The 22,132-nt window shown below is 43.4% G+C and overlaps 1 protein-coding gene across 1 annotated transcript; it reads right to left on the bottom strand.

The window, feature by feature from the left end:
- Positions 1-1,851: 1,851 nt before the first annotated feature.
- mRpL47 (mitochondrial ribosomal protein L47) lies at positions 1,852-21,731 on the bottom strand. The gene is made up of 6 exons (XM_037422297.2): positions 21,557-21,731; positions 21,306-21,415; positions 13,015-13,075; positions 10,916-11,012; positions 6,493-6,623; positions 1,852-2,232 (listed from the first exon to the last, which is right to left on the bottom strand). The coding sequence occupies exons 1-6, from the start codon at positions 21,646-21,648 to the stop codon at positions 1,941-1,943; spliced, it is 783 nt and encodes a 260-aa protein (XP_037278194.2). The 5' UTR covers positions 21,649-21,731; the 3' UTR covers positions 1,852-1,940.
- Positions 21,732-22,132: the final 401 nt, after the last annotated feature.

Raw genomic sequence — 22,132 nt, 5'->3', positions numbered from 1 at the left:
GCACTTTGAAAAGGGAACATAATCAAATGAGGAAAATTTTGTTACTCACACTTGCGTTATGAAACAGGCAATGACGCCGGAATGAATGCAAAATGCATTTCTGATGTCCGCCACATTACCGTGTATGATAGGTCGAGGTAAGTTTCCTTCTGTGATACGTTAAGTATACTAATGGTCTATATGCAGTGCAAAAAGAAACCACGCAAGTGATCGATGATAAACGTTGTCGGCAATAAAAAAACATAATTGTTGTTTCGGTGTGAATGCTGGTAGTAGCAGACGCGTACCGTCATGAACAACTTTCGCAGCGTATCAAAAAGAAAGGATGACACGGCCATAGCCCTAAAAAACCTGGTAAAGTTGGTCATTTGCTTTGTACATACCACTGGAGCATCATCTGCTTCCTCAGCTGCAAGGCAGCTAGCTTGACTTTAACCACTGCGAAGCAAGTTGAACTGAACATCTTGTTTTCTCTTTATTGCTTCTTTTGAATTCTCGCGTCGCACTTGTTCTATTATTTTATAAAAATATCGACTGCACAGGTGTGTAAGGCCTGCTCCGTGAACGCGGCTCAGCGTGAGAGGTGAAGTTTTTCATGCACGATGCGATATTGGGTGCGCAATGAGCTCGCACAATTAGTGCACACGTAAACCCACACTGAAAGCACTTTATGAATCGTAACAGGCCTGCAAGCGGCACACATGAGAAAAATACCGGACAACTAACTACTAATGTGACAATTATAATTTATTTATTAGATAGGTGCCAGTTCGATTCAGTGGCTCGAATAAATACCACTACAATGAAGAGACCAAAATAGAACAAACCAGCAAGGGGATGTCAAAAGTTGCTGCAAAGCCTGGACGTTTGTTCCGGCGCAATGATGCATCCTTCCCGATGTATGAATTGCCGGCGGCGAACCTTTGACAATGTGTTTTGTTCAGTTGAAAGCAACCAACAATGCAAAGGTACTCGCAGTACGACGAATGTGAGTGTGAACATCCAGCAATGACAGCAATATCTCACAAACACAAGGAATCTAAACACAATGTTTCAACATATACCCAGAACTGAACTTTCACGGAGCGAGGAGACAGCGTGCAATCATTACGGCAGATTTTGCATGGACGTTCCACGTATACGATTCAGGTAGTAAAAACAAATGATTTCAAGTAAATAATTGAGACAATGGAAATGAAAGGCAGGTCAGAGCTGGACTTACCTTATTCTTTTATCCGCGGCAATCCACACTTGCTTTCTTTCTCTCTCGTGTGACTTCTTTGGCGACCGATAGTTTTACAGATGGATTGAGTGCCTTGGTACTGTGTGTACTGTCGTGGCACACAACAATACTTCGCACCTAGCCGACCCTGCAGTGGGGTCGCTTTTGCCATCGCGGAAAGGCAACTTTGAACAGCGAGCGCCTCGCTTCAGGGCGCCAAGCTGACAGCACGGCGCTGAAATTCCCCCGCACCGACAGCAGAATGTGTGCTGCGTGTGCAGCACATAATTCAGCTGTGGTGCGGGGACCTTCGTTGCTATGCCATCAGCTTGGCGCGCTGGAAGAAGAGGCTCGCTGTTCGACGTTGCTTTTCCACGATTGCGGCCGCGACGACATGGTAGCGTCCGGAAGGTCACCCCGGAAGCGTCAGCCCTGTGGTGCCCTAAACTGAGGACAGCCAGCACAGCTATATGGGACTTGCATACCAAGATGGGCCCACAACACAAACCCCTTTTCTTGAATAAACGTTTTTGCTTCTTTTCTCCTGTTTAAGCAAGTGAATTTCTTGGGTCTCTTTAAGTTCTCTAGTCAAGTATTCTACTATAGTGCTGACTTATGAAACCACTCCCTTGTTATTCACACAATTTTTTTTTAATATAGGTTCAATAGTATGCTAACTTCAGTTGACATCTCCACACTACCAAATTGGGAAGTGAGTTCACGTGGTCTGCTGTTCGTAGGCGATGTAAATCTTTTCCTGCATAATCTTCTCGAGCTTGTCAATGTCCACGTCTGGATACATATCGCGCAGCAACGAACGGTCCACATGTGGAAAGCGCTTGATGATCTGCATTATCCGGTTCCTGCTCGTGCGGTGAAAGAACTCTTTGCGCTTCTGCATCTTCTCACGGTACAACCGGAGGAAGTCGTTCAAGTCCTTGTCTCGCCAGAGCCGGAAGTAGCCCTTGGGGTTGCACGTGCGTGGCATCAAGTGCTCCTTCAGGGCAAAGCTGTGTGGCAAGAACAAAACAATGTGTCGTTTGGAAGCCACCAAATACAGAAACATCAGTGCCGCTGATCATAGCGATGGTGTGCACTGGTATGAAAGTGCAATTTCTAATACCAAATGTGCAATAAGTGAGTCAATGCACCTTGGCCCATTTCATACATAAGAGAAAAAAAGCTCTAAAGGATAATGAATTTTTCCACAGCTGAAATTCATGACTAAAATACCACATGAAGTCCATTTCAATACAGTCGAGCCCGCTTATAACAAACCTGAGCCTGACGCGGCATTCGTCCGCTGTATCCTGAAGTTCGTGGTAAATGAAACACAGCTTTTAAAAAAGTTGCGAGTGAAAACACAAGTTTTTTTGCCCCCAAAAAAGTCGGTGACGCACGTGTTTCGAAGAGCAGAAGCGATAAGGGTGGTCTGGAGTTATTTCAAATGTCAGCGTGCTTTTCGCCGAGGCCCGTGGCATAAGCTGCATAAGGCACTGGATCCAAAGTTTCGTTGTTCTTGCAATCCCATTGCTTCAAATCGCTCTTGCCGTGTATTGCATTCACAATGCCTTAATCCGTGCACGGTTCCGCGATGTCGGCATCATCATCGGCCGTAATTAAACCATTGCAACAGATGTCCCACCCACTCTCTCATGTCGGAGTCGACGACGCGCTGCCACAAATCACAGCCACAGTGGTCCTGTTCGGAAGCGTGAGGCTCAGCATCGGGCCCGACGTCGACGAAGTCGGCCTCGCGAAAACAGTTTCGTGCGCATGTAGCCGTCACCTCCCCCCACGAAATATTCACCATCTCCGCAGCTGAATACCAGGACACCCGAAGCGGCAAGTTGGCTGCCAGGTGGTCAACAGCTATGAGTAAGCGCTCCGCAATGCAGCACCTAACGAGCGAATTACGCCCAAGCCAAGCAGTCCCACTTTCAATGTTTTGTTGAGCGACAGGAAAAAGCGTGCAAGGCCTCCCGTCCGCCATCCTGACCACACATGCACACCAAGAGTGAGCAAGACGCGTACACGCGACACAGGTGCCAGAACGCGAGGTACAGTTCTGGGCTTGTTTCTAGTCAGAAAACAAAACTTCTGAATTCGAGTCAGCGTGGCTGGCACCATGGAGCGGTGGAGACGGGCAAAGGAGTTGTTATCAAGAGAGGAGAGCAGAGTTGCGAGAGAAGGGCAAGGAGTTTCAATAGGGTGAAGAGAGGGGAAGATACGGCAGGAAAGCGACCTTGAATAAGCGGGAAGGAGGCAGGTCGGGTAGCTTGCTTGAAATGTCCGCGAAACGCACACGTAAAAAAACTTGAAAGAGTGCTTCCGCGCGCAAAGCACAGCCGCCTGGATCAGCGCACAGTAGTGTGCAGTGCATCGGTGGTCGTGGTCAAAGAATCGTTCTGTTGCGCCAGCGAGTTTGCGAGGCCTCACCGACTTAATTAACAGCTGTTTTTAGGCTTCCGCATGCGTGCGGAGGGCATGCTGAGCCGAGTGCGCAGTGAGCGAGAACAGGTACTAAACACAAAAAAAATCGCAAATTATCAGAGTCGGTGACGTAGCGTGAGCGCGTGCACACGAACGATACGATAAGACAAGACGCAGACGATCGGATACAGTCGGTGGCCGACGATGTCGGCAAATGGTCTGGTCACTCGAGGCCGGCGATGCCAACGACCGTACCAGCGATCAAAAACAAGGGAGATAGCCAACTGGTCTTCGAAAAATCAGTGGCAGTGTGAAAACACGGGCCTCGTCTGGCAATGCGGGGTGCTCAGAGTAGCGGGGGGACAAAGGATGGAGGGGTGTGTAGCAAAAAGCGGTCGGGGAGAGCGGCAACTAGAAAGGTGCAGAGGCAGGGTCAGCATTTAACAATAACAATCTATGGGCCCCTCGCCAATGCCTGATCGGTGGTCGAAAATGGATTCCCGGGAAGTCTGCAGAGCGCCGACTCCGTTCGCTGTAAACAATCGGCGGCGCTCAGAGACGTTCGTTTTAAGTGGGATTTCGTGCCATTGAAACAATGTATATTTTCAGAGTCATGTGGATATTGTTTGTTTTAAGCGAAAGTTCATTTTAAGTGGGGCCGTTACATGTGGGCTCGACTGTATAGTAAATTTCAATACATAATCAAATTCCAAATATATAACCAAACATTTAGGCGCTCTCTCATAGCTTCTTTTCCTATAAGAGCAGCATCTTTTAACATCAATAGAGCAAAAGCTCACTACTCCGGATTTGACGGGACCGGAAGAAGTGCTCAAATTAACCCAGTGCTGAATTATTGAAAGTATGAAGAAAAACGTCAAACAAGTGTCTATAGAAGCAATGAATTTGCACTTTTTTGATGAAGATGTAGATACATGACTTATTTTGCATAAGAGCAATGTAAACGCCAAAATTTCTACAATTTACAACTCCATTCACAATGTGAGCACAGCTCTAGAGACGTGTGTTAAAACAAATGAAAAGCAATTTTTGCCAACTATGTTTGTTTTTTTGACACAATGAAGAAAATCATGAACTAATCGGAAGATGTTCAACTTCGGGAATGTCTAACTTCACTTGAAATTTGCATGCCAAAAACAAATCACTCAGACTTGGAAAATAAACAAATCAATATACACTTTTTTGCAAAAAGAATTGCACCAGACCATTCCAAAAAAGTTAAGGTTAGGTGTACAAAGCTTTGGAATGGCTAAATAAAGTTTTCTTGCAAAATGAAGCAGTGAGTACTGATGACATATGGTGTTTCATGGCACAAGGGCCATTTCATGGCCAAAGAGCACCAGGTTGTGGGTCAGGAGATATGCAAACTGATTATGGTAAGTTGCTGTATAAGGGCCTTAAAATTCCATGCCCTAAGGAGGATAACACACATGGGTAGAGCTGAGGGTATTGCAAAACGTTGGACGCGAAGAATTCGAATAAATTTCGAGTGTGAACCGAATAAAATACTCTAGAATATTTCTCGAATATTTCTAGAAATATTTTTTAATACTTAGAAGCAAAGTTGTAGTAAAAAAGTTGAAGAAGATTCCTTAGGGATTTCTTATGAAATAACAACATGAAAGTGTTTCTTTTGGCTAGGTTGATGAAACACAGGCGGGTGGTGTTTTATAGTTGTCTTATCAAAAATGAGGCCGAACGCAGAGGCCGAATTGTATTTATGTACACGATTTGGAGCAACCTACTTGTTGCCAACAACACTTTACTCTTTAATGGCAGAAATGCTACTTCCTCCGTCACTGTTCCTCTTTGAACTTCCATGGAAGCTCAACTGATGTGGCGGACAAAGGTGTGCTCCCTCAGAGTTCAAAGTTTCAAATCTGCCTGGTAGACGTCCATATTTTGTAAGAACATCTGAAATCTTGTATGCTACAAATCTTTGGCGTCCAATTTTTCGGATTTCCTGCCCAAACTTCAGGTACAAAGCAGCATTAATTGAGCCACCCCCTTCCCCCGTCACATCTATCATTTCCATGTTAGAAACGACGTATTCTTGAGTCAATACAACTGCAAGTGTAGCAGAGCTCGAGAGGCAGCCTTGCTGCAATAGGAGAGTGTGATGGGGTCAAGCATATTGAAAATCTGAAGGGGCCACTGCCAATCGAACATTGACTGTACTTTGGAAAGTTCGAATAGTAAAATTCCAGTGCAAATCAAACTTTTCAAATATATTCAAAATTTCAAATGTTCGCACATCCCTAATTTTTAGACTGATATTTGATTCTCTTTATAAAAGAAATGAATCTAACTGACTACAGAATAACTATATGTTTAGTTGCATGCTAATTTACAATAATTTCTGAAAGTTCTGCAAAGCAATAAATTGCTTAATTTTCTTTATTGCTATGTAATATTTAGTGTCTTATAATTATGCCTAGTGAAAATGACACATTTTCAGACAGACCATTTTAACTGGCACCTGAAAGAGATATAAGGGTAATAAACCTAATGTTTTTTCACTATAGTCTATACTAATGAGCAGTAACAAGATATAATAAAATATGAGCCCAGCTGGGATGGTATTCTTTAGAAAGCTTTCGCGGCTTATTGTCACAATGTCACATGGGCTGTGAGAGACCCCATAGTGGAGAACTTCAGACAACATTGACTGCAATGGGTTCCTTCATGTGCTCTTCTACCACACAGTACACAAGCCTGCAGTTGATCGAAATGTGAGTGCAATCACTTTCAGTTTCAGAAAGGCAGTTGAGCTCTTTGGAGTGATGTCTATTCGTAGTGGTATAATAGTGTCTCACTCGCGCACGAAGCCATAGATGTTTTCCTTGGGGACCCACGGCTGCTCTCCGGACTCTCCTATCTCGAGCAAGTGGTAAGCCTCGTTGCGCTCCCGCACCACCTCCTCCAGGTTGTTCATGCTCTCCTTAACCTGCAAGTCGTCACAATAAAATGCCTCATGATCACATTCTTTGTGCATTCCAAATGGTTTCTGTTTATAACTAATCCTAGCGTTCCAGTTGCTAGAAATGTCAATGTGTTTCCAAGATACACCGAAGTGTTGTTTCCCGACTGGACATGACCAGGTGGGGATCGTTACAACGAAAAACTTGTGATCATTGACCAAGTTGAAATGAAGAGTTCCCTTCATCCCTTTATACCTAATCGGGTCAGTGACTGCAACTTCATCATGTTATGGACCAGATGAACTTTCATCTGTTATTGAACTCTTGACCAGGTGTCTTTAAGTTGCACCTACATCTAAGCATGATAGCATTTTCATATTTCCCCACTGCATGAAACAAAGTCTGCTGTGACCAAAAGTTGAACCTGCAGGTTTTCAAGCCTTTCTTCTCGGCCTCCCAGCCTTGGAGACTTGTGGACGAAATGGACATGGAAGCCAGAACGCGCTGCTCTGATGTGCCTTGATGAGCCGGTGGCATAGCCGAAGCTGGATGCATTTTGATAACGGGAGGAATTGTGATATGTCGAGGTGTAACTGCAATAGGTGGAATGAATGAAAACGTTATTCTTAGGTTGAAACAGTTCAGTTAGGTTGGTCAGGTAACATGAAGAAGTTGTAGTCACTGAACCAATCAAAGGAAAAAAAAACAGAGGGCTCACGCTACTCCCGCAGTGCCTCTACCTGAGCTTTCATCTTCACTTCATCAGAAAATGCTACTTAACACCTAAGCTACATTCTTACAAACTTGGACAGCCTTTGCGACCTATTCATTACAGAAAATCTTGCAAGCTCCCATCGAAAAAGAGAGCAGGGGAGAAATATATTTTAAAAAATTTAGAAAAAGCTTTATACTCTTATTACAGTAATGCATAACACATATAAGTGCAACATTTCTGAACCAGCCCAATTCCTTCCCAATGCAGTACTGTGACCATGGTTCCGCACCGTCTTGTAGCCACTTGCCCAGCAGTCATCCACCAAACACTTTGCTATGGAGTGTAATCCATGCACATACGCACTAACGGGCGTTCCAGGGGAGTGATTCAGGTTTTGTGCTATTCTCTCAATGTTCCACAACTTGAGTAGCAATATTTACCCAAATTGGGCCTTACTATCAATGACAGTCATTTAGTTAAAGTTCTTTTGTGGTTGTATGTCTCGGTGTGTTCAGCAACAGCACTGCACTTTTTGTTTCGCCTCTGGATGTTGTTTTAGTGCTGCCTCATTCGGAGTGAATATGGCAAAACAAAATGAAATGTGCTTGTACAACATAGACTTGTCAGTACTTCGCATTTCTACAGCTAGATGGTGCTGAACATGTATACATTATCGCTATCATTGAACTCCCATCTGCTATGCTAAATAACTAAGTTGTGACGCGCAGCGCTGTGTTTCAGCAATGGCAATTAAATACATGCTAAGGATAACGTGAGCATTTTACACCATACTAAAACTCACTAATCATCCTTTATAATCACAAAGCAGATGCTGTTCCAGAAAAAGAAATCAAGTAAGCTAGAGAAGCAGCAAAAGTGGCAGGTCAGAAGGGAAGCTGCTCAAACGTTTTCGAACTAGCTGTTCGTGATGGCTTGAATTTAGACAGCATTTGTGAATACCCAACATGTCATTTGTCAGTAAACACTGACCAAGGTACATCAGTGGAGAGCCAGAGACTTGGAAAGTCTGGAGAAATTTTACCGAACCACAAAAGCCCAAATACAAAAGATATTTGAAAAAGTGAGCATCTGCTCGAACGAGTTGTGTCAGCCTTTAGTGTCTGTGTCAGACTCAACCATTACGTTCATGAGTGACTCACAGAAAGTGTTTTAAAGCATCCTGATCTGAAAGTCATCAAGGTAACAATGTGGACCACGCTACTATAATGCCCATGGTGCTTTAATAATCAAAAAACTTTTCATTGTTATCAATACAAATACAGGTTATATAGGCTTAATCCCTGAGCCATGACAAAAAATAAAAATGAACAAGATTAATGAATATCAAAAAAAGCTGCAATTCACTGCTAATTAAGATCCATCATTTGGTAAGTGATGATAGGCAGCAACAGATAGGTTAAGGCACTGAACTACCTACACCTCGTTGCACACAAGTGCAGTTTGGTGCAGAAGCGCTTCACCAGCCAATTTTGAAATGACAGTGTCAAAATGAATTTAGATTGAGTACAGTACAGACCACTTATAACATAAGTCGCGGGAGTCACGAATCTCCGCACTATAGGCAAAACATCCTTTTTTAAGGGTTGCACTTGCGCTAAACGTGTTGGGCATGCATACTCGCGTGTCCGAGAACCGAAGCATGCAATGTGTGTTGCTTATACAAGCATTTAAATTTCCAAATGTAAAAAAAAAAAAACTGCGCCCGAAGCCGCACGTTGGCAACAAAATGAACACAAATAAAGGGGGGGAGGTCCAAGACCATCGCAGAAACTCGCAAACTACTTGTCAAACCACCTCGATTATTCACATTACGCAGACACGATGCCGAATTGCATCCAGAATTTCACATGCTGAAAGAGGCCAATATAAATTGATTTGAAGGGCGTGCACCCAATTTCAAGACATCGCAATCGAATCACAAACTATCACTTTTCGAGCGCTACATGTGCCACCCTCGTTTTCATTGATATGCATCCCTTCCAGTCAATTGCAGCCTCCGCAACGAGCTTCGTTCATTCCGTACTGCAGCTTATGAATAGCACGTGATCACTACCGAAACACATCCAATGCCAATTAGGCCTAGACTGCTGTTCAGAATGCTGTAGCAGGATGTTTGTCCAAGACATTAAGATCTGTCGTCGAGAAGATTGCACTTAAGCACTGAACCAAGAACAGTGTGGGTGATGCGAAGTTTGCGCCACGCATGCTGTTCCTGCCAGGCACATTGTTCCTGCCAAGCTCACAAACCTGCCAAACTCACAAAAGACCACAGACGTACTGGTAGAAAAAGTGAAAGTTCGTGTCAAATAACTGTAAAAGTTTTTCAATTTACAGACGAGGTAGCAAACCTGATATCTGTAGCAAGCTCAAAAACGAAAATGCATTTCTCAGCAGGAAACTGTTGATAGAGACAGGATCACATGTGCGATCCCGTCCTTATCTGCAGCCGCGTCCGCGCTGGTGCAAAGACGGCAAGGCTGCGCAGCGTGCCGGGCTCTTTTTTTCTTTCCTTCCCAACGCGTCCCTTCCTCCTCCGTAACCACCTCATCACTCGCTCCCAGAGGCGCATTTTTTTATGCGCACTTTCTACCGCGAATGTCACAAATCTTTTTTGGCAAGCGCATTATAACCTGTCTTTCATTTCGGGGGACTGCACAATAAGCGGTATGCTTATACGTGCGGTTCCATGGAAAGTAAACGAAAGTCGAAAAAAGACCGCATTGCAACCAGTTCTCCACTATAAGCAGTTAGTGTATAAGTGGTCTACACTGTATTTGAGGCTCCCAAATACGATTTGTTTGCAAAGCTGTTTAAAGGGGCCCTGACACCTAATTTTTGCTCATAATCTGCATTATATAGATTAATCCTTGGGTATTCTTAAACACGCTTGCAAAATTTCAGTGCCTTTGGTCAGGAACACAATTCATAGCAAGCCTTTTAGGAGCAAAGCATCGCAGGGTATTGGCTCGTAGATGTGTCACGTCGCCATCACAGTCCATCATAAACAGGTATGCACTATGAAAATTGGATAAATCCGACTACTTGCTACCGGTCCACTAAAAATGGAGAAGGCAATAGTTAGCCCAATAAATAGCTGATGATGTATCAAGATTTAATTGCATTAATCAACAAAATGCTAAATTTTATCTCAAAATTAGTTTCAAGTGCCACATTTTTTCTTGCAAAGCATGTTCTGTCGTGGCACGTAACACGAAGACAACTTACGATAAAATCTCAATGAATGGGGAATGACAGACAGAAGAAGGAGAACCTTACAGCAAGCTGCATTCCAACGCAGTTTTTCAACGACGCTTCTGGAGCTGAAACACCCTTTCCTACATGCCCGGTGGTTCCAGGCTTGGTAGCACTAGCGCCTCAACAAACAAATCTGTCTCAAAACAATGCGGTGAATTACCTTAGTCAGGCCACTTTTCTTGTTTTTCTGTCTCTTGGTGCCCACTGCAAGCAATCTTACAGTGGGAAACACCGGCACACACTGCATGCTGATTGAACACACTGCATGCTGGTGAAGCTGGTTGTATGTGGCAACTCATAGTAGCACACTTGCGTGTCTAGACTAACCTTGTCGATGCGCTCAGGGTTTGGGAAGAGCTCCACTTCACGCTTCGCGGCCTCTTCCATGGTGAGGAGCATGTTCTTTTCTTTCAGCAGGATGTACCTACAGAGAGCCGCAAAGAGAAAAAAGCTTCCAGCTACATGTCATACGAAAACGTCAAACTTATGCAAAGCCACCAACAGCAAAAAACAAAACTGTGCTGAGCTCCAAACAGTGAAAAAAAATTTTCAGTGTTGTTGATACCATTATGTTTTCCAGCACACGATGTATTAAATTGTGAAGTCAAAAATCAGATTTTAAGTTTTTACAAGCTACTATAGAAAATAAATAATACAGAGGTAGGCAAATTTTTGCACCCTTGTGTTTTATAACACCTTAGATCAGTGGCAGATCCAAGGGTGGGGGGACCGCAATGTGATTGCCCCTCCCCCCAAAGGCTGCGTCAGCACCCCTTCTCCAACACTTAAAGGGGCACTGACACAAAAAATTCGGCCTCGTGTTTTTCTGCTGCAATCTGTTGCTGTAGGGCTGTTAGTCATGACACGACACATTATTTGCTGCAGCACGCAATAGATAATTAATTACAGGCCCCTAACACCTTAGATCAGTGGCAGATCCAAGGGTGGGGGGACAGCAATGTGATTGCCCCTCCCCCCAAAGGCTGCGTCAGCACCCCTTCTCCAACACTTAAAGGGGCACTGACACAAAAAATTCGGCCTCGTGTTTTTCTGCTGCAATCTGTTGCTGTAGGGCTGTTAGTCATGACACGACACATTATTTGCTGCAGCACGCAATAGATAATTAATTACAGGCCCCTCATTATCAATCAGTTTCAGTTTCGCTTTGAGAGAGTTCCATAAACTAAGTGCAACTGTCGCCACCTAGCGTGTGCAACTCTTGAGCACATCAGCACACAGAACTGTGATGCAATTCCGCATGATCCGCATCAAGAATTACTTTCGAATAGGAAACGGCACTGGAATGTCACCAAACACAAAACTTCCTAAGTGTGCGCACGGCCAAGCACTCGCGACCAGCCGCCGAGAAATATTGACTTCGGGAACTAACGCGGCAAAAGAAAAATGATAGCTATGACGTCATCATAACTTGTTTTGTTCACCGCAGCGGGGTGACGTGAGGGAAGTAGGGGGTCACCTCGGGGTCACCTCCGAGGTTGTCTATAGCGCTATGGAGTCGGTCGCTCACGCAAACTTCAAAATTAATTTTAAATACCTTCCAAGCTATATTTGCTGTTGATATCTTGCAGATGATATACGAATGTTCATGAGAATCGACCCCGCAGGCTATCTCGCCCCCGAAATTTTGTGTCAGTACCCCTTTAAGTGCTGGTAGTTTACTTCCTATCACGAAATGGCAGAAATGAGTGAAAGCACTGTGAGCACCCACTAACAGTATTTATGCTATGAAGGGGTTTTTTGTAAGTATAAACAAAAAGTCATGACCACACCTCGCTCTCTGTGGTGTTACTTAAGGCAACTGCCCCCCCCCCCCCCCCTCCAAAATGAGTGGCTGGATATGCCCCTGAGCCAATCACAAAACCACCACAAGCAAGTGATAGTACAACGGAAAACTGAATTCTCAGGTTTTAGCAGCCAATACCATCAAATAATTATAAAGCAGCCCATAGTGGAAGCATCTGGATTAATTTCAACCACCTGGTGTTTTTTTTTTTAACATACACCTATATCCAAGTACCATGTGGGTTGAAAAATATTAGTATAATAACTGTTAGGAATCATGTCCCAGAACCATGATTTGATTATGAGGGTCACTGTAGTTTAGGGCTTCAGAAATTCTCCAATTTGGAGTTCCTTAACATGCGCCTAAAACTAAGTACATGGGCCTCTAGCATTTCATGTCTGCTGAAATGCGACCGGGATACCATCCCACGACCTTTGGGTCAGCAATCGAGCCCCGTAACCACGAGACTATTGTGCGAGTGGTGGGTTGAAAACTTGACTATCGACAGATGTCTCTTTCCCCCTTTTTCTGCTTGCACCCACAACTACTGTGACACAAGAAAACAGCAAAAGCTGAACTAACAAGTCTAGACCATGAGCTCACAGCGCTGCTCAACACTTACCAAAGTTTGTGAAGATCCGAGTTGCTCTTGATCCGCAGCTCATCTTTGCTCCATGACTTTCCTGTCCACAAAAGAAGAATCAGTTTATGCAAGGCCATTAGCACCATGCTGAGTCTTGCAGAAAGTGGGCTAACTACTAATATTACCAGATATTCAAGCTTCTGGTAATGCAAGCAGCACAGCACATGCTATTTGATACAGGCACAGAAAAGCTAATTTAACGAACCTAATGTAGTCCACATTTCACCCGTGTCATAAAAGAGACACTAAAGCAAAAATTATTCTAAATGTACTAATATCATTCCACAGCATGAAGGGAAGAATTAATTATGAGTGAGAACATTGCATGCAACATCACCACCTCATTATAAAGTCAAATGGGTCTCCGGGGCCTATTTTCAGCACCGAGTGTGTCTTATGGCATATTCTAATGGAACTAAAGCAAACGAGTTTAAAAGTCGCCATGTGCTTATTCCCCAACAATCAAAATACGAGAGCATTCTTTCAAATAAGTGAAATCGTACTACTTATCAGCCAGCACTGGCACTCTGGTGCTGAAAACATCAAAAGATTGCTATAAACTATTGCACTCTAGCAATCACTTCTGAAATATTTGCAAGTTTTTTCAGCGCAAGAACAAAGGAAAAAAAGGACAGGGTAGACAGAAAGAGTGCTGACTTCCAACAAATTTTTTTCACAGAGTAGCAAGAATATATATGCCTAAGAAGCATGATTACATAACATAAAGATAAAATACAAGCCTAATCAATGTGCCAGTATGAAAGCATGTGTGACGGGTACTCTGTTGCCTCAAAACACAGCCAGGTAATCACGTTCTGCATGTGATAAAGCAACCGATGAGGTGCTTATGCATTTATCACCAAGCGAGTGTATTTTTTCTGCTTCAATAATTTCTCGGGTAAGCTGATTCCTATGCCTTACCAATGTAGATCACTGATCAAAAAGGGGGGTGCACCCACAACCTCGGCAATGAATGCCAAGGTGCCCTTGTACCACATTGTGCACATTGTCTCGGTGTTCTCGAAGGCGGTCATTTATGCACCTGCCGGTTTGGCCCACATAGACCCACTCACACGTCAATGAAATTAAGTAGACGAATCCCACTGTGCACGGGACGTAACGTGACCTGTGCACAACAGAGCACGGGGCAGAATTTGCATGAGGTGTGGTAATCCATTTGCAAAGTCTCTGAAATTTTTCTGGTGCAGAAAAAACCACAAGAACGTTGGTGGCTCGAGCAATCTTTTTTAGCCCGTGTGAGATGTCGTGCACGTAAGGTAGTACGACAGGCCGGCTCTTTCTGAGACTGTTGTGCTTATCCGGTTTGTCACCTGGCTTCACTACAGTGACCAACTTTTCCGCCACCGAAAGGAGAACATGTGCGGGGTAACCAGCTTTGGTCAGAAGCTCCACTTGTAGAGCAAAGCTTCGGTGCACCATTTATGGAGCAGGACTTTATTAAGACGTTGGCAAGGCAGAGGTTAGCAATGCTCCGCTTGAACAATTTTGAGTGAGTTGAACTGAAAGCCAAAAGTGGCTTGCCGCTTCTTGGTTCATATATCTAGCAAACATGCGAGGATTCTAGCAAAAGCTTCAAATCTTGAAATTTCAGGTTATTAGTTGGCGGTTCATTCGTTAGAACAAGTGGTTTCAGGCCCTCTCGGAAAACAGTCAAAATGTCAGAGAAAATAGTCTGGAAACTTTAACTATCACATTTCAGCAACACTAAATAATCGTCAACAAAACGACCAACTATGAAAACTACAGAGTCACCAAGCTTGTTTGGCAAGACATGATCATGAAGTGCTAGAAATATGTCACTGAGAATGGGTACTAAACATGAACCAATACATACTCCACTTTTTTGTAGGTAGTTTTTGTTATCCCTTGATACAAAGGTGGCCTTCAAATAAAAACTGAGTAAGTCTAACAAGCTGCTGTAATAGATACCAGTACACGTTTGGAACGCTGATTATCCCAAACTGTCTATGAATTCCTCTACACATTTAAGTAGTTGGTCATGTGGCAAAGAGTAAAATAAATCCTTAATATCCACAGACATTGCCTGCAGTCCTGTGTTAGTTCACCCAAGAATGTCAATGACAGCGTAAAAGTTTTTGACCAAAAGATGGTCGTCTATTGTTATACTTTCGAGCTTTTCCTGCAAATAAAGTGCTCTTGACTTTTGCCAGGTCCCGCTTTCTGTTACAATGACCCGCAATGGGCTGTCAATTTTCTGAGTTCTTGTAGAAAAGAACTGGTGAAGGCTAAACTTTTTGCAGCTATCTATCGTCTTTGAAAGCTTTTGAAATCCCATGGCCCCGGTAAGAGTTTTTGCATGCTTCTTAAGCTTAACAAGACAAATCTAATCTTTCTCCTTGGGTGATAAATGCGTAAGGTGGCACTCGCTAGGTGATAAATGTGTGAGCACCTCATCGGTTGCTTTATCACAGGCAGAACGTGATTACCTGGCTGGGCTTTGAGGCAATGGAGGACCCGTCACACGTGCTTTGATACTGGCGCATTGATTAGGCATGTATTTTATTTTTATGTTCTATAATCATCCTTTTTTAGGCATATATATTCTTGCCACTCTGTGAAATAAGGTTAGTTGGAAGTCAGTGCTCTTTCTGTCTACCCTGTCCCTTTTTTCGTATGTGTCGCGCACTGAAAAAACTTGCCAATATGACTACGTACCAACTAGCCCAAGCTTCGCTCTTATCACTTCTGAAATGTTACGAAGAAATTTAGTTTTGAAAGAATGTGAATCGGGAAGAAGCCACTCTGATGTTTCTATTTAAAGTGTCACTTGCAGACAAATGTCCGACGGTCTCCTCATTATAACACTACCTACACTACTATAATTTTAACGTTAAGAAAAATCTCTCGGCCAATGACGTATACAATTGATATGTCTCCTTTCATGCATGTTATCATTCCCTCTTGCTGAATGCCTGAAAACAAATTCTAGTGCATATAGGCTCAATCTTTAATTTGGCATAACTTTGCGAAACTATTACTTTCAAATGTTTCACACAGTCATATGCTAGAAGGACACATTGAAAGATAAATGAAATCTTGTTGACGAGAAGATGATGTCGGAACTGGCATTGTTCAATTTGCTCAAAACTTATACCTACCTCCTTTTCGTGAAATTAGGGCTTACAATGTACAACCGTACCGACGTGTTATGCCAGCAATAGCCATGGGTGCAACCCTGCGTATGGTGCGGTCGTGATAGTATTGGTGTCCATCTAGACGCAGTACCTGTTTGAAGGCACCACGTTCTGCCTAAAGACACCGTAATAACCCCCTGCACACCTTTGAACCTGGACACCCTGGAGAAATCATTCTGGTGGTTATTATCTGCAGTTGCACAATCATTTGCCAAAAAATTTTGTAGCGTCCAGCTTGCTTGCTCTGAGCAGTCAAAGGGCATTGCTTGTTGGGACCTGCAGGCTTCTTTCATGAAGGAACGAAAGAGTTGAGACAAAAATCTCATAATCCAGCTATTTTGAGAATCGTTCACACAAAAAAACACAATCTGCCTTTTTTGCATGTTTCTTTCTTTTTCTTTACAGCACCCTTAGAAGGTTAATTGCCCAAAAAGTAGCAGATAGCCCCACTATCCAGTCTTCAGTTCTGTAAGAATTTTATACCACCCTCTGGCACCAAATATTTCTCAACATCTTCATCGTCCAACAAGGTCTAGTTCCCTTCATTCTCATTTTTGTAGACTAAGAAGCATGATGAACAAGCTATCGATTACAATTGCCGTTCTTGTCTACCTCTAAAGTGGTCCTGAATCACTTTTTCAAGAAATGATGGAATGAGTTCCCTGGAAGACTGGAAGAGCTTATTGCCTCACAAATTCAGCACCGCAAAAATTTTAAGAATCCGTCCAGTACGAGTGGAGTTTCAAAGGTTTGTCGCATGCTGCAATTGCATTCTCTCTTCTCTCGTCTCGACGAAAGTGCTGGAAGCTAAGCAGGGAGGTATGGCAGAGCCACGAAAAAAAAACGTCACGCGTGCCTCGTGACCTTGAGAACTTTTATCCTTTTTTTTCTTCAAATGCATGGCTTTTTCAGCGTGATGCGCACACACATGTGAACGAGTAGCGGTCTCCTGCAGCCATCTCTGTAATGAGCAAGCGCGCCATGTTCAAATCAGCCAATTGCTGATAGATGGGCTTGCTATGTGTGATTTTTGGGCATATTCCGTCATTTGTGGAGAGAAGAGAGAGCAATTTTCAGCCGACTTTGATAATTTATTGTGAATACCAGGCTACGTGCTGCGCTATATTATTTGGCTCGCGTATTGTCGAGACCCTCTACTACAGATCAGCAGCGTTTTCTGACCATGCTCAAAAAGTGTGGCAAGGCCCCTTTAAAAGGACGCTAAAGAGATACAATGAATAAGTTTAGAGTGATAAATTGTACTCTGAGAACTTTCTCGTCATCAATTTCAACCTGGAGAGATCATTCAGGTGATTTCCATCTACACTCACAAGTTGCACAATCACACGGTGAGAAATTCGGTAGTGTCCAGCTTGCTCACTCAGTAGTTGAATGACACTGCTTGTTGGGACCTGCAAACTTCTTTTACGAAGGTACTAAAGTGCTGTATAGAATCCCACAGTCCAGCCATTATGAGAACAGAGAACAAAATCAAGGTCGAAGCTTCATTCTTAGGCTTCACGTCGTGATCTCCGTGCATCACATCATGGATTTTAAAGTGCATTTTACATGTTTTCTCAACATTAGCTCAACCAGTGGCATAAATCTAAAAAAATCACAAGGGCGGACACAAATCAGACAATGGTGGCAATATTGTTTTTAAAACCTGGGTTGTATTTTATTTTCATAAGAATTCAATGTCACGTTGAAGTAAAGTCTGAAAAAAGAACGTGGTTTCCAAACTCTACCAATCACACTGTTCTAAGCAGTGTTCTTTTAACTGGGCTAGCTACTTTTGCGATTTCCAGTCTCAGAGAGCTGAAGAATATTGAATACAAGTCCACTTTAAAAATTAATCAGCCTCGAATAAAAGTCGATTGTGTTATACTTGACTGAAATATATGACATCCTAAAGCCAAATTTCAAAGAAGGACACTTGCAACGGGTGTCCTCCCCCCAGGCTGATCACAAGGGGATCCGGACATCTCTGATTTGCCCTCCCCCTAATAATTTATGCCATTGAGCTCAACAAAATTTTCTTAAACTTGTTAAGCCTATGTTCCCTTTGGAGGCCAATGTACTTTATTTTTATTGATTAGGAACCACTTAGTAACTAGGAGAAGCTGTGAAAATACGTGACGTAATGGCATTTGGTGCAGAAACTTCAGGATGATAACGCCACTTGCATTTTTTTCAAATTTTTTTTTTGCTTACGAATCACTTTGTTGTGGCAAGTGCGATGATTTTGGAGTAGCAAAAGAGTCATTTAATAGTAAAACAGTTTCACCTCCTTAATTGCCCTTTTAGTTTCAGCGAAATACGATAAGCAAGTCAACACCAACAAAAAAAGTCTAGTTCAAACGTAGAAACTGTCATATTGTTACAGCTGGCCTTTATATCTGTACCAAGAAAAACACTCCGCAAGAGAACATGCGGGTTCCCATTTCACCAAGCCGGCATGTGTTAGAAACAATCTATGCTGTTTCAGCAACTGACAAGATGTATCCGTACAAAATGATCTAAGGTAAACCACAATAGTACAGTGGAACCTCATTATAACGTGCTCTCATACAGTGAAGTATCTGATATAGCGAACTAAATACAAACTACAGCTGGTACCATTTAATTTCAGTGACATTGATTCATTCTACAACAAAACCGAAAATGTGAGAACTGCCATGAAATAGACTGTAATGAGGATATGTTTGGTCTGCATGAGGCTCTAACCTTAAAGGGTACATAAAAAAAAATCATCATCGTCAGCCTGCAGGGCAAAGGCCTCTCTCAGGTTCTGCCGATCAACCCGGTCTTGTGCTTACTGCTGCCGTGTTATACCTGCGAAAATTTTATTCTCGTAGGCCCACCTAACTTTTTGTCTCCCCTTAGTGCATTTGCCTTCTTTGGGAATCCAGCCAGTTACCCTTAATGACCAGTGGTTATCCTGTTTACACGCTATGTAGGCAGGATATTATAGTTGAAATCAAGAAGAAAAAAATAAATATTGAAGAACAAGTTGCAACATTTCATTTATTCATTTTAAAAAGTTGAGTTTTTTATTTTAATTTCTTGCACTGTGCGACGAAAGCTTCTGAAATTGACAGTATGCATGAACAAAACGGGAAAGCACTCGAAGTTATTGTGACAACGAAAGGTGCACAACTTTTTCGGCATTGAAGAAAGGCTACACCATACCAAAATTGATCCGTTGTCTGACAGTGTCGTTTATTGTTTTTATGCGTTTTTGTACATAACATTGTCAGACTGCCAATTCACTATGGCTGATTTTGACATCCACTGTTACAGCAAATATTAAAAGTAACAAACTAACTTATGGTCCCAATGGTACTTAAATTACAACTAAGTTTGACTGCACTCATGTAATGTTCCCTTCCTGAGCTCTGCTCGTGAAGCCATTCCATTCGGTGATTAAATTTGTGTGGTGTGTTTTCAGAATATGCATTCACATCTTCTAAAAAAAATCTCAAACAAATTAACGCAATATCTCCAAAGGAAATCACACAAAGCAATTGACCCAGCGTATTGCTGATACACAGCTCTGTTGCACTAACATTACCAAAAAAAACTGTCTTATATCAGGATCAGAACAAAGTACACTTTAATAAGTATTTGAAGAGCCCGTAAACCACCTCCAATATTTTTTCAAGCATTTCAAGTAAACGCACGAATCATGGGCAGAATAGTGCCACGATCAACGATTCTACACGTGGCAGAATCAGAATTACGAGCCACTGGCGTGCCACAAATTCCAAGAAGCAATCCCTCCTCCTTTCCGGGCCTCCGCGTGACGCACTGTTCCACATCTTTGGCACGCCGAGCCAAATATGCCAAATATGCTGTCGAGCAAGAGCCTATGACTTCCGGTCAGTCTGCAAGCAGCTGTCCACGCTGCTTGTTGTTCATCGTGTTGCCTGCGTGCGTGTGGGGCACGGCATGTCTTTGTACAGGTCCATTGCGTTGGCAATTCTTTGAAGGCACGCGCGCAACACAGGTTCCATACCAGCCCGATTATGGCAGCCACAGTTCACTAACAAGCACGCAACTGACGTAATCGACGGTTGGAGTCGCGGCAACCGGAAGTAGACGGTGTTTCAAGCATAGAGTTTCTTGATATACACTAGAAGGAACTCTGGCGCTAGTGTCTATGGGAGCTGCAACACCCGGCGCTTCAGCGAGCATGGGAATGATGGGTAGTACACACATTTGTCTAATTTTCGTATTTCTGGCTTGCTTCTGGCACCCTGTGTGTTCGTGTGGCTTGAAGCTGTTTTTTCACGAAAACATAAATTAGCAAATGTTCACCGTTTGCACTTCACAACCTTATTCTTTTAGGCTTAACACTTCGAATCAAGCCACTAAGTTCAAAAGGGTTCGTTCTTTCTTTCAAAACAAACCGTAGCCAGCAATAAACGAAGCCGCAAGTACGATTCACCGCACGCAAGTACGAAGACTAAGCAAATGTGTGTACTACCCATCATTCCCATGGTCGCTGAACGATCGCAGCGCCAGAGTGCCCTCTAGTTAATTTTGGGAAACTCTATGGTTTCAAGCAGCGCGTCGGCGATGACGCATGATACGCGAGATTGGGAGGGGCATTAGGTGAGAGGGCAAAGCGGCGTGGGAAAGCATACCAGCGGAGGGATGCGCAGGAGAGAGCGAAAAGTGTGGTCGTCACGGTTTCGATAATCGAACGCGTCTAACTCCGCTATTACTGCACCGTTTTGTAAAATTCTCACGGCTCCGTGTTCGTCGTACTCTCGTGCACAATTTCCCCGCAACTGACTTTCGACCTCTGGGTGGTTTACGGGCCCTTTAATACTCAACGCAAACACTTGCTCGCAGTGGACTCAATTGCCTAAATGAAATGTTAAGGTATATTGTACAAGTGTGCCGATTTTCCATTTGTACGCACTCTCAACGACGCTATCAATATTAAGTGTTTATGTCGTTCACTGGAGCCCGGTTATTTATTTCCAAGTTTTTTTTTTAACTTTAAGCAGCCATCTGCGACTCCACTTGAACAGGCTGGAACACTTCCAACAGGTTTTAAATTTCCACTAAAAGTAAAGTCGTTACCTGACCGAACTTCGTCGGCACCCCAGTTATCTTTGGGCTCGAAAAACTCCATCAGGCCTCGTTGCACGCATGAATTGTGCAGAGACGCGCTACAGGGTGATTGTGCGATCCTGCGAAAAAGAAAATACACGCACGCGGCGGTGAACGAATGGGTGAGAACTAGATGCGTAACACTAAAACCATGTCCTACAACGCCATGTGTTTTCGGTAAGTGGAGTTACACGACAGGCTTCAGGCTGAATGAAAGTTACCTGGAAGTTGTAGACCTAATCACAGATGATTTAGCAGCGATGTCGCTAAGTAACAACCTACACAGACGCGCGCATTTATTTAAACAATTCATTTTAGTAAACTGGAGCGCCTCACGGAACGACGCCCCAAGAGGAGAAAGCGTGCGCTTGTGAGTAAGCTATGGAGAAATTGTCAACAAATACTCTGTTATGGACGCATGAAACAGTTAACTTTCATCGAATTTGTGTTGCTGGTCCTGCTACCTAGCGGTATAAAGTGGCGGCAGAACGACGTATGGTGCACTATATGATCACTAGGTGTCACAGAACACCTACCAACCTCGAGCCCTTCGGAGTGCAGGATAGCTAGTAACGAGAAAAACAACCAGGGAGACTCTTCGACAGGTGTTACGGACAGGTACGATTCCAAAGTGGCACCACTGTCTAAGATAGGTAGAGTCCGGGGCATAAATAGACGTAGCCACGAGCGCCGAGCCCATTCAGACATAGGGTATATTAACATTCAGGGTGGTAGGAACAGGCTGAAGTGGGAAGAGATAGAAGAACAGCTAAGGGAAGAGAGACCGACAGTATACG

Source organism: Rhipicephalus microplus, chromosome 3 (assembly GCF_043290135.1).
Source record: "Rhipicephalus microplus isolate Deutch F79 chromosome 3, USDA_Rmic, whole genome shotgun sequence".
NCBI classification, from domain to species: domain Eukaryota; kingdom Metazoa; phylum Arthropoda; class Arachnida; order Ixodida; family Ixodidae; genus Rhipicephalus; species Rhipicephalus microplus.
The sequence above is the reverse complement of the archived record's forward strand: the minus strand, read 5'-3'. Positions and strand labels throughout refer to the sequence as shown.